Source organism: Pempheris klunzingeri, chromosome 12, assembly GCF_042242105.1.
Source record: "Pempheris klunzingeri isolate RE-2024b chromosome 12, fPemKlu1.hap1, whole genome shotgun sequence".
Taxonomy (NCBI): Eukaryota; Metazoa; Chordata; class Actinopteri; order Acropomatiformes; family Pempheridae; genus Pempheris; species Pempheris klunzingeri.
The window spans coordinates 3,795,100-3,808,051 of NC_092023.1; the positions used below are offsets into that span (position 1 = coordinate 3,795,100).

Consider the following 12,952-nt stretch of genomic DNA (forward strand, 5'->3'; position numbering starts at 1 on the left):
ATAAAATATATATGATGATAATAACATAAATAAGATCATAAAATCAGTAAAAGAACAATCAGCCATGAGAAGGAACAGATCTAAAACACACCGATCAATACTCATAAACAGAAGAAGAGAGAAAGGACCTCAGGGACCTGCTGGTTATGGACTGGTGCCTGCTCTATATGATGCATTACATTATCTAATATTTAATCACTAGATTTAACTGAAAACTTCGCTCCTCTTTTACCATTAGATGGATGCCAACTTTGAGGTGCATCTACTATTTTCATTTTATGCTACTGTTTCCACCCCACTGCATTTCAGAGGGAAATATTGTCCTTTTCACTACAATAATTTGATAAAATAAAATGCATTTTTAAAAGGTAAACTTCTGTTTGCCAAACGTTTTGCATGCGATGCCTCATAATGTCTAACTGGGGCCTCTTGTCATGTTTTAAATGTGTAAAAGTTGCCAGCAGCTCCACCAAACAGACATTTCTGCTTCAAACTTATAACAAATTAGAATTTCAATAATATTTGAATATAATAAAAATGATATATTTTCGCAATATCTGATCTGTTTTATTTTCTCCAGTCCAAAGAGAAAAAAGGGCAACATATTTTGAGTTACAAATGATAAAATAATTAGTTAACTGAATTTTTAAATAAGCGAAATGGAAGACAGAACTACTGAAATAATTTATTAATAAATGCATCTTTTATTAATAATATATGACAGTAAATTACAGTGTATGAACAATAATTAGATTAGCAAAGAGTAAAGTTGAAAACTGTATGGAATTCTTAAAATAAGACAATAAAATTACAAAATCACGGCTGATTCTTATAACTGTATTGTTATCAAGATGATTTGTAAACCGGATAAAGAAAAGTTTTGATAATTAAAGCTATATCCTTCTTGTATTTGATGAAAATATCATTACTGTATTGATCAGTTGTGTGGACTTCCTTTCCCTTTCCTGTTGATAATACCAGACTCATACATTCGTATCACATCACTGGCCAGAAACTTTCCAAATTTCCAAATGATCCTCCAGATCAACCCTGAGATCCCAGTTTATAGAAGTTGCAGATTTCACCATAAATCTGATTAAATCTCTTCTCTGTTTTTGCAGCATTGTTCCTTTAAATCTTTGACTTGGACGATGCAGACGGACGGATGGAGGAGTAGTGAGAGATGAGTCTGTCAGCTTCCCTCCACCCAGTGAGCAGAGCTCCATGGACGGTGGAGTAGTAGCAGGGATGAGTGGCCTCTCCAGCGAACAACACCTGCAGGGGCTGAAACACAGCAAATAGTTAAAGCGAGTTACCTGTTAAAGTCAAACCGTCAATTAAAGGTGAAGTGGTGGGTTTGTTCTGTGCACACATTTGTGCTTAAAGGTCCCATATTAATATTATGTGAAAACACCGTCCACTCTCTTCTTCTCCTGCTCCATCTTTCGGTAAATGTGTGACAGAACACTTCCTCCATCCCCTCAACAGGTGGACGGTCTCTGCCCGATGAATTCATCCACCTTGCTTTTCAGCAAAGCAGCAGACCGCTCTGTTCTTCTTCTGCTAAAACTGAAAACAGCTGCAGCAGCCGTGTCTGCTACGAGAAAAATAACCTGTTTTTTTGAACATTAAACCAAGTAACTCCGCTCTACTCGGACCTTCAAATACAGGTATGAATACAGGTAGTTTGTGCAACTGTTGTCGTGGTAGTACGTCTATCAGGGGTAGATTGATACGGGGCGCTGAGATGAAACCAGGTCTGTGTAAAGACGTGAGCACTAACAATGTCAATTCATCCACTCGATCTTCTCACGACCAGACAGCAGCTCGAGCAGCCTTAGGTAAAAGCTGGGTCAGCTTAACTCTCATCCCGGCTCTCTGTCCTCTCCCACTGGGGCGATCAACCCTTCCGCTGCGGCGCTTGGTCTACTTTAGACCAAACGTCTATTTCAAATGTAGAATTCTGTGTGTGTTGTTTGAGCAATAAAGGTGAAAAATATGGCAGATACAACAACAACGCGGCAAAGGTGGCACCTGTGACTGTGATCCCTTCGTAGGCAGGGGCTCCATCATGTTCTCCAGGTCCTGCGCCGAGCATCCTTTTCCAGGGTAACTGTAGGAGCCGCACGTCCAGGGGTCGTGAAACCACTGGGAGCGCTGGATCCTCCTCGGGGTGATGATGGGGTTCCCTGAACACACACAGTCAGTCTACGAGTGCTGCCAGTAATCATGATAAAGACAATAAAGGCTCAGAAACATTTTTAGAGAATATAATGACCCTGCTAACTCTCTATGGTTAGACTCACCTGTAAACCTGCGGATGAGCTGAGCCATGCTGTGCGCCACCTCCTGGTCAGACAGCGTCTCCATATACTCGGACTCGTGTCCAGCAATCCAGCCGCACAGAACGTGGCCATACCTGAGAGTTACACCACAAACACGGGACATCATTCCTAATCTTAGGATTTGTCAGCTATTCTCCATTCAAATACAACACGAATGAGGCAACAATCAGCGTTTCTGTGCCCGACGTGCTTATTGACCTTTCAGTGGGTTTGAGCACAGTGAAGCCAAATAGCTTCTTTATCCAGGATCTCTGTACATCAGGCACCTGGTCCTCCATGGAGTCCTGCATCAAGACAGGAGATAAAACAGACGGCTTGAGTGTTGGTGTGTGTTTGATTTATGCTTCTGGGCACCAGTGACTCAACGCTGGGGCTTGTTGTTAATGCTGTCAATGAAGAGGGAGGAGAGTCAGAGGGCAAAGAATTTCTTTTGGTGGATGATGAGATAATTCTTCCTCAAAGAAAAGTGGCCTGTGAGACTACTATATATTTCCAGCTCCTCGTGGAGACATATTCCAACAAGATTTTCAGTCCATTACTGTAAAGGAGGACAACACGGCAGCCTTAACGACAAGACCTCTTAATATCACCTCTATGCTGACAACTTATCAAGCTTCATGATGACACGGCTGCCATGAGCGCAGAAGAAACGAGGGAGTACGTCAGTGAGAGCTCAACCTGGCCAACGTCAGGAAAAGAGAAGATGTTTTGGATGTTCCAGCCGTCTTTAGGAGCAGAACACACATGGAAAGAAGGCCAGACTGCACTTAAAGCCCATGTTTGTGCTGTAAATAATTTCCTTCGGGATTAATAAAGTTGATCTTATCTCATCTTAATCTGATTTCCATGTGCAAAGTGCATCGTGAAGTGCCCACAGGGGACGCAGTTGCCTGTGAGACTTTACTGTGTGCTGTGGCCAATTTCAGCTTAATGCCCAGACATTTATTTCTGGCAACACCTCCAGGGTTGTTAGCTGCATGAACTTTGTGTAATAAAAGGTTCTTGATCTATTTCAACAAGCTGTGATGATTTGTCTTCCTTTGAACGCTTTAATAAGTGAAATGTTATTTGTTATTTTATATTTAAAGTTGAATTAAGTCCAGTTTGTGTGCACGTTCATGAACTCACCTCATCTTCCCACACAAAGTGGATGACCTCACAGTCAGCGTCCCACCACGGTGCATCAAACTCCACAAATATTTTATTGTTTGTTCCAAAACCAAGTCGCTGGACGGAGTGCAGCTTGTGCAGAGGGAGAGGAGGACAGAACAGGGCCGAATGGTGCTTCTTCAGGTACCCTGAGGAAACCAGAACAAGTTAGCTTATGCTCAGCGCCGCATGGCCTGAATTTACGTGCGTGTTGTAAAGTCTGATTCTACCGAGAGGTACTGTGACGACTACGTGATCCGCAGCAATCCTCTGCCCAGAATCACACTCAATCATCACAGGGTCTTCTCTCCTCTCTGTGTTGCTCCAGTGGACACGAGACACGGGCTGGCTGTAGGTCACTAAACCGCCGGGGAGCTCCGACATCAGGTGTTTGATTAGACCTTCATATCCACTGCATGGGAAAGAAGATAAAGTCAAACGACATGTTGAAACAATCGGTTGTTAATCAGCAGACTGAATATCAACTGACACCTGCAGAGTAAAGCACAACTTTTCTTGATCTTTATTTCATGACAATATAAAACAAATACTTCAGCATCCTTTGGCTGCTGGTCAGACTATAATTATTGATATGTGAATATAGGAAATTCTGCTAGACACAGCTGTATGTTGCTGCACTGAGGGAGTACACACCCTGGGAACGTACAGTCCAGTCCAGGCAGAGTCTTGTACAGGCCAAAGGCCCCCAGGCCCACCTCGTCCATGCTGTGAGTCCCATTAATGGAGCACTCCACCTTCAACATGTTACTGATCACACACAGTCGCAGAGATCTGGTGGCTGCGTCAACGTCTGTCCACCTCTCTGCCGCTCGTCGTTGCACCTGAGCCAGAAAACAAGCAACAAAAGAAGCTCTTCGTTCTTGCCAGATGCAGTTTATTATCGATATTCCAGCCAAACCTGGCCGGCAGCTGATGTCAGGGACAGGTGACGTACCTCCGATCGTACGAAATCTCCCACACTGGCGAAGGGTTCTCCTTCACTTTGAACCTCTGAACTATCATACAGCAGCTCAGCAAACATCTCTCTGGCAGGATCCATGTCCTCGGCAGTCAGCTTCCGACCTGCACACGTAGCATAAACCCCAAAATACTAATCAGGTAAATATCTCCAGGTTTACCGACAAGAAATCATTAACGAGACTGTATCAAAGACGTGCGCTGCACTGAACTCAGTGATGCAAAGACTGCAGGTCATTTTGGTGTGTTTGGCTCAAATGTTCCCTCCATACAATTCCAGCTTTAGTTTAAACAAACATTTGCATTGACGGCACCTGGAGGCTTTTTGTAAAGCACACACTTAAAAACCCCTCAGGGACTCGAGCTTGGGAGGAACATTCAGTGTTAAAGTGTGTTTCTCTGTGACCTGTTTGCCTTTTAACTACATTGGATGCTTTCTGCAGTTGACTGCTACAGATAACTCACATTTAACAAGCCTGTAACCAAAATGCAGTGCTTTATTTTGCATCACAGTTCAAGCAAAATGGCTAAGTGTATTATTTTAGACTCTAGTTTGGCCTCTAATTCTGCAAACTAAAGTAACTGATCACGTCAGGCCATGAAATGTCACCCTAGCACCCTTATGGGATCCCATGTGTAGTTTTCTAGGGATCCACTCTGAGGTCAGTGTTAAATCAGGGTATGATCGTCCTGCTCTGGACATCTAATATATCGACCTGAGCTGCTGAAGATGTTGGGAACCCAGGGGGGGTGTCCTCCTACGTCCATGGCCTGGTTGTCTGGGTCCAGGGCCTCTGGATCCAGGAGCCCATACTGCCGGGCCAGACAAAACACTGGGTTCTCCTCCGATGGTCCGTGGATCCAGTTTGCCCCAATCTCCACAATATTATCACCTGCAGGAGAGAACACGAGGAGGAGGAGAAAGGGACAGGGATATTTTACTGCTGTCTGTTTATGACAGGGTTATTTAAGCTGAATACATCTTGTATGAATCAGCAAGTCACGTGATTTACAGCAGATACATCTAGGCCAAGCCTCAGCTAAGAAGGAAAAGAATGCAAATGTTATAAAAAAAGATTAAATGGACGCTAATTTGACTCAAAAATCCATTTCCTGCACAAAAACACGTGAAATAGTTGCATGACAAAAACACACTCCAGCTGTGGACTCGACCAGGTGTGTCAGTGCAACCAGGTGTCTGTCAGTGCAACAGTGAAGTTGAAGGTAGTTGCTGCACATCGAGTCTCACCAAATCTGCCTGTTTTTATTCTCCCTCCGCTTCTTGCAGTCGCTTCAAGTATCCTCACATGATGAAATCCGGCTTTAACGAGCCTGTGCGCCGCCGCGATGCCGGAAATCCCGCATCCTATAACAACTATTCTAGCGTCCACACTCAGAGCCATGAGTGCTTCCTCACTGGAGCATAACCTGCTATCATCCACCCTGGTCAGATGTCATATCCTTCCTCTGGCGCCACGAAGAAAAAACCCCTCTTCCGGTGTCGAGTTTCAAAATAAAAGTCGCTGTAGCCCCACTGAATATCACATGCTGTGGTATTTAATGAGGGATATTAGGGAGATCAGTCACACACCATTATCTCTCTCTCTCTGTGTGTAAGAGTGTATCTTAAAGAGGTCACACACTGACAGTAGTTTTATCAAACTCACTTTATATTAATATGTTAATCTGGTTCTTTATGCTCAAGTCCAGAAGTCTTTATTAGGAGGAATACATGATTGTACCTTCGTGCTGCAACTCAAAATACACACAGAGTTTATCCACTTTATTAAAAATATAGAAAAACATTGCACAGACACCATCTCACTGTCTTAAATCTAATGGCTTGTATACGAACACAATCCCTCCTGCCTTCATACGATCAGCAGCAAGTCCCAGACTCATCTGTTCTGGGTTTATCCTGAAGATAAAACATTTTTGTTTCATTATTAACTCATTATAATTATTGGGAATTGATCCAGACTGTGTGCTTGGTGTTTCTAAGCTTTAATATTTTGCATGACTGAAGTAAAAAAGGTTTATTTTGAGAGAATGGAAATCTACTCCTGCTCCTTGTTACATTAGGTACTCGCCACCTGACTCTTACTGCAAATCTGTCATTATTTGGGGTCCATTTAGTGATTCTATCAGACACAGCTGCAAATAAAGTTCATAATATTTATCGCCGCACTTTGCAGCAGCAGATTTGGGCATGCATGAACATTTATATGCTTCTTTGGCAACCTTTGTTATTGTATGTGGGTAACTTCCTGTGTGTCGTCTCTTTTTTGTGTTTTTGTTTAATAACTGTTGTAAAAAAAACAAAAACAGAAACATAAAGACCCTACATAAAATTAGTGGAGTGACCCTTTAAAATCCATTGGGTGAGAAGGATCGACTTTATAAATTCTGGGGGAAAACAAATGTTTTTATGCATCCGGCTTATTCATCTCTTTCTGATCTGGGTTGCTGCATGGACGGATGGAGGAGTAGTGGGATATGAGTCGGTCAGCTTCCCTCCACCCAGTGAGCAGAGCTCCGTGGACGGTGGAGTAGTAGCAGGGATGAGTGGCCTCTCCAGCGAACAACACCTGCAGGGGCTGAAACACAGCGAAGCAGTCAGAGCTCACGGAGGTTTTGCTCAACGTCGTATTTTGTGATTTAGTGCATATGTACCGCTTGTGTGTGAATAAAAGTTCATCTCTGCACCTGTGACTGTGATCCCTTCGCAGGCAGGGGCTCCATCATGTTCTCCAGGTCCTGCGCCGAGCATCCTTTTCCAGGGTAACTGTAGGAGCCGCACGTCCAGGGGTCATGAAACCACTGGGAGCGCTGGATCCTCCTCGGGGTGATGATGGGGTTTCCTGAACACAAACACAAACTTTTTAAAAGAAAAATCTAACGTGCTCACAGTGAAGGAGCAGTAAGCTAAGCAGAAATGTCAGTATAAAGTGCAGCTTGCTTTCTATGCAGAACAGTAAAGGTTTGGATCTTCCCAACAATGGCTCCACATTAAAGCAGCAGTTTGTAGTGTTGAGAAGAAGGTGGACTTTGCAGCATAATTTGAAAGAGTACAACTTCCAGCATGCTTCAAGTAAGCCTCACAGACCCCTCCGATATTTATTTAAAAATAGGTTAGCATCACTGTTTGTGATGGTCTTTTTTTTAAATTACCACAGATCACTCATCTCATGTGCTGCTGACAGGATATAGTGACAAAACTGTGAATTATTACGTACTGAACCTTTAAGTTTAGAGTCAGTCCAATCAGTTAAACAATGTTATGGATGAATTATCGAAACATTGAAGTGATTAACACCAGATTAGACACCAGACTGCTGTGCGACACTCATAATATCCTGTGCAATACACACACGTACATACTTTATATATACTTATATATTTTTTATATTTGCATTTATTTTTATATTTTGTTATATCCCTTGTTTTTGCAGTACATTTCCCTGGTGTGGGATAAATAAAGTCTCTCTTATCTTATCTTAAGTTAGACTTTTAGGCAGCTTTTATTCTCCTTACGCACAACATCTTGAGATACTCCGACACTTAAAGATCAAAGCAGTCTTACTCAGTAACGTGTATAATCATCTCAGATGGACAATGTGATGGTTTCCACTTTTCAAAGCCTGACTAACATTTGTAACCCACCTGTGAACGTGCGGACGAGCTCCGTTATGGATTGTCTGACCTCCGGCTCGGGAAGCGTCTCCATGTGCTCTGACTCATGTCCACAGATCCAGCCGCAGAGAACATGGCTGTACCTGAGTGTTTAACCAGAATTAGTGAGAGGAGTCACATCGCTGCATTGCTCTCTCCATCCAGCCATCCATCCATGTTGGCAGTTTAGAGTCACTGATTAACCTGGCAATGTGTGGAAGTCTCTGAACTGAGGGAGGAGGTGCACAGGAGAACATGCAAACTCCACAAATAAACCTTTTTGCTGTGAGGTGACGATGATAAATATGGCTCTAACATGCTGCCCTGCATTGCTCCATGAATCTATAAATCTCCTTGGAAACGTTATAAAGAGAGGAATGAGCGAGTGTCTCTGCTCTGCTGCCTAATATGTCCAATGAATGAACGCCTTTATTGTCACTGCACGTCCACAGACTGTCTCCAGTGAGTCTCCACTTACATACAGACACAATAAAATACCGTCAGTGTTAAAATGAATTCCTGCACATCAGTCCCTGCTGATTTAATGTTGCTGACCTTTCAGAAGGTTTGAGCACAGTGAATGTTGACATCCTCCTTATCCAGGATTTGCTTACATCTGTCACGTGGTCCACAACATCCTCCTGAAGACACAAAGGGTGTAAAACAAACCATCAATATGTTTGTTTTGTGTGAATTTATGGTCAGGTTTTGTTTATTTATCAGTAATACACTACTTAGAGTCTAAATGGAGGTTATTTGCACAGCGAAAACAGGACAAGACAATTCGTTTACTACTAGTTTTAAAGAATTAAATGTTATCAGAAGAAGTTGTTCATGTAGTAGCATGTATTCTAATAAATAAATGTCTCACAGATGCATCTTAAATGGTTTATATATACAGTATATATAACGGGCTTTTCCTAAGCAGATAAGTGCAGTAGATCAGTGTGCAGATAAGTTTAAGTAGGATCATAGAAATACGTTCATTTTGGGAATAAATCCATTAAATCTGACAACAAATTTTGACATTTGAGGGTGCGGAGTTGAAAACCATCACAGAGCGATGAGACGTATTCCCCATAAATAACATTTAGATGTGCTCATGCTGTATTCACGGCTCACCTCATCCTCCCACACCAGATAGATGACCTCACAGTCAGCGTCCCACCACGGTGACTCAAACTCCACAAATATTTTATTGCATGTTCCAAATCCTAGTTTGTGGATCGAGTGCAGCTTGTGTGCCGGGAGGGGAGGACAGAACAGGGTTGAATGGTGCTTCTTAAGGTATCCTGTAAATATAAAGAGAGAGACATTTTGCCATATAATTTATACTGAGGTAACTCCGGTTATGTCTGGTTATAATAAGCCATTATGGGCTGTAAATCAACAAGCAGGACTGTTTTACAGCCAAATTAGATTTTTATATGATTTTTGCATCAATGTGCTGTAACACCTTGATTTGTCCGATATTTAACAGATATAATATTTACAATTTCTTCACAGATTTTCTAAAAAATATATAATATCATGATGGATATTAAAAATAAAATTACACATGCTATAACTGATGATTTTATCCATACTGACTACCATTACCCTGTAGAGCCAAAAAAAAACACAACAGCAATAGTCCAGTGTGTGTGTGCGTGTGTGTGTGTGTGTGTGTGTGTGTGTGTGTGCAGACGTCTACCTAAAGGCACTGTGACAATAACATGATCAGCGGTGATCCTCTCCCCATCGTCACACTCAACCGTCACAGTGTCCGTGCTGTTCCAGTGAACGCGGCGCACAGGCCGCCTGTAGGTCACTAAATCAGTGGGGAGCTCCGACATCAACTTTTTTATTATTCCTTCGAAGCCACTGCGAGAAAAAAGCATAAATAAAAGAAACAAGGGGAGTGATACATCCTGCCTTAGATCCATCAAAGGAATCTCAACACATGTATTAATGCATCAACGTGTCTCAGGAGCTCCGTCAGAGTAAACCAACAGCAGACCGGGCTGAGCACGTACTGTCAGTCTGATGTCTGTGTTTACAGCTTTTACTTGGTGTGTATGAATATGAGATGGCAGAGTACAAACCCTGGGATTGTGCAGTCCAGCCCCGTTAGACCTTTGTACATACAAAATCCTGCCATGTCTATGTCGTCCATGGTGTGAGCTGCACTGGCAAAGCACTCCGCCTTCAACAAGGCACTGACGGCACACAGTAGCAGCTGCCTGGTGCTTTTATCCTCATCTTTCCACCTCTCTGCGGCTCTCCGTCGTGTCTGCACACAGTACCAAACCCCCACGCAGAGCACAGTTTATAATCATCCAGAAGAAGAAGAAGACTTTAACACCTGGAGGATCATTTTGGTGATTCAAATTCAGAGCACCTCTGATCGCATGAAATGTCCTACGCTGGTCCAGGGGGTTTCATTTGGATTCTGAAATTGCAGAGTATCATCCACTAGCTCATTATATATCTCCAGAGCAGGACGCATGTATTCAGTGCTCAGCCTCTGACCTGCACCCACAAAACATAACATTAACAACACGCTATGTTTGTCATTATAGGAGAATATTAATGCACTCATAGCCTGAAACCTGAAATAGGAAGTATGATGTTAAATCAGGCTGGTGACAACTGACCTGAACTGCTGAACCAGTTGGGAACCCAGGGAGGACGTTCATCGATGTCCATGGCCTGGTTCTCTGCGGTGAGGGCCTGAGGATCCAGGAGGCCGTGGTCACGGGCCAGACAAAACAGTGGGTTCTCCTCAGACGGACCGTGGATATAACTTGCACCTAGCTCTGTAACGTTGTCGCCTGTAGAAGAAAAACAACACCAACAGATTTGACAGGTTTAATAGGTTGAGCAGTGAAATTACGCTGCATCAGACTTCAGAAATCACAAGTCTGAAAGTCTTCAAAATCAGCAAAATCTTTCGTCATCAAAGCCCAATTTCAACAAAATCTGTGGACTGTTGTGTTAAAACCTTTCAGATTTATTGTACTTTGTTAAATTAGGCACTTCATTGTGATTCCAGAGGGGTTTCATTTCATTTTTTTTTGTTTTTTTTGGCTGGCTTCTGCTTTTTTCTGACAGTGTTCAAGGTTCACACACAAAGCATACACACTACTGTGGAGCCGAACGCACTTCAGGCCCTCCTACACTGGTTTATAGCTGGTGAGATTAAAGGCAAGATATAAAAATCATAAGTAGTAAAGATAAAGACACAAAAGGGAGATCATAATGTAGATAACTCTAACCCGTTCATTTTACACCTGGGCCTTCAGTGGCTTCCTACCTGAATCAAACCACCTCTTAATACCATCATTATGACATCACGGCTATAGAAACCCTGTATAATCAATATTATACAGAAAGGCAGAATAACAGGACGTTGCATCGCAGACAGGTATCTCATGTTGCACCCCAGCCCAGAGACACAGAGATGTGCTATGAAATGAAGAGGATAGACTATTAGGAATAATCTAAACAGATTAATGGGAAAATATTAAAACGTAAATCAGTGATTCTGAGTTTAGGCCAGCAGAGAAGGCCTCGCTGGCCCTGACGGCCCACCACTGGGTTACATAGACTGAAAATATAACAAAACTATATTAATAATAGTAAAAAAAGCTTTGGAAAATACATTCAAGAGTTTCAATTCAATAGAGGAAATAAAACATGAAGCACTCTAATAATAATAATAATAATAATAATAATTTGTGTTTCTTGGAGATAGAATATGAGGGTCAGTCATCTCACCTGAGGATACACCTGAGTGTTAAGCAGCACATAAACCCGCTCACCCAGTCTGCCTGTTTTCATTCTTCCTCCGCTTCTTGAAGTCGCCTCAAGTATCCGCACATGATGAAACCCGGCGTGAACCAGCCGGTGAGCCGCTGCTGTACCGGACATCCCACAGCCTATTATAACTATGTGAGGGTCCGGACTCAGAGCCATGGGTGCTTCACGTGAATCCAGCTGTGTCGTTGTCACCTGCTCTTCTGAAGTTCAGCTCAGGACGCGCATGAACCGATGTTTAAAAATATCCTCCTCTCAGGCATCAGGCAGGATATCAAACCCCGCACCTCCCTGAAGAGATTTATTTTTATTCCTGGAGCACCACGACTTCCGCTGTCCGTCAGGGGAGCAGTCTGACAGTGTCCGTCAGTCAGCCAGGTGAGGACTGTACCTGTGCCCTCCTCTTCCTGCCTACATCTATCACCCAGTGCGTCTAATTACCGCCACCTAGTGTCCAAAATAATAATGCACCACAGTTCTAAACACAAACACTACTCACTAAAAGTTAGGGATGTTCAGCTTCCAGGTGAAATATATGGAAAATGTAAACAGTGAATGCTACAGTGATATTATATCATGAAAGTAGGACATTTAAGTAGAAGCATGCACTGGTGATTTCTTCATTTTAAACAATTTATTGAAAGAAAATCTACCAACAGTGGTAGGTATACCACAACAAAACATGTTCAGTGTCTCAATAAATTGGGATGTGGCCAAAGGACGTCCACTCCTCTCCTTTCTGTGACTCTTCCAGTCTCTGTATCACTGTTCCAACCTCCTGATGACACTCTGTGACCCTCTAAGCTCAGTGAACACCTCCGTCTGAGGACTTCCTGTTTGAAGCCTCCAGTGTTGAGGTGCTGCTGATCAACTGTTAGGTGTCGTCTTGGTCTCATGATGTCAGAATGTGAACAGCAGGATGAGGAGGACTGTTTAAATACCAATTCTAACTGAAGCAAGAAATGTATTGGTGGATTCATGGATCAAACCTGTTGTGAATGTTGCTGTTA

General features: G+C 42.8%; 2 protein-coding genes across 2 annotated transcripts; both read right to left on the reverse strand.

Moving 5' to 3' along the window:
* Positions 1-727: 727 nt before the first annotated feature.
* On the reverse strand, positions 728-5,899 carry LOC139210592 (peroxisomal N(1)-acetyl-spermine/spermidine oxidase-like). Its single transcript, XM_070840654.1, has 10 exons — positions 5,722-5,899; positions 5,189-5,365; positions 4,450-4,577; positions 4,149-4,336; positions 3,725-3,906; positions 3,474-3,643; positions 2,544-2,629; positions 2,307-2,419; positions 2,035-2,189; positions 728-1,284 (listed from the first exon to the last, which is right to left on the reverse strand). Exons 1-10 carry the CDS (start codon positions 5,873-5,875, stop codon positions 1,132-1,134), a joined length of 1,506 nt encoding a protein of 501 aa, XP_070696755.1. The 5' UTR covers positions 5,876-5,899; the 3' UTR covers positions 728-1,131.
* Positions 5,900-6,877: 978 nt separating this feature from the next.
* Positions 6,878-12,101, reverse strand: LOC139210594 (peroxisomal N(1)-acetyl-spermine/spermidine oxidase-like). Its single transcript, XM_070840655.1, has 10 exons — positions 11,948-12,101; positions 10,781-10,957; positions 10,525-10,655; positions 10,229-10,416; positions 9,838-10,007; positions 9,267-9,436; positions 8,700-8,785; positions 8,136-8,248; positions 7,179-7,333; positions 6,878-7,069 (listed from the first exon to the last, which is right to left on the reverse strand). Exons 1-10 carry the CDS (start codon positions 12,099-12,101, stop codon positions 6,899-6,901), a joined length of 1,515 nt encoding a protein of 504 aa, XP_070696756.1. The 3' UTR covers positions 6,878-6,898.
* Between the last annotated feature and the right edge of the window lie 851 nt (positions 12,102-12,952).

Coding starts and splice junctions, on each gene's coding strand:
- LOC139210592 (XM_070840654.1), bottom strand. CDS start 5,875: ATGGCTCTGAGTGTGGACGCTAGAATAGTTGTTATAGGATGCGGGATT. Junction 3,644..3,724: donor AGTCGTCACAGTACCTCTCG/GTAGAATCAGAC, acceptor TGGTTTCCTCAG/GGTACCTGAAGAAGCACCAT. Junction 2,420..2,543: donor GTGCTCAAACCCACTGAAAG/GTCAATAAGCAC, acceptor TGTAACTCTCAG/GTATGGCCACGTTCTGTGCG.
- LOC139210594 (XM_070840655.1), bottom strand. CDS start 12,101: ATGGCTCTGAGTCCGGACCCTCACATAGTTATAATAGGCTGTGGGATG. Junction 10,958..11,947: donor AATGAAAACAGGCAGACTGG/GTGAGCGGGTTT, acceptor TTTCTTCTACAG/GCGACAACGTTACAGAGCTA. Junction 9,437..9,837: donor TATTGTCACAGTGCCTTTAG/GTAGACGTCTGC, acceptor TTATATTTACAG/GATACCTTAAGAAGCACCAT.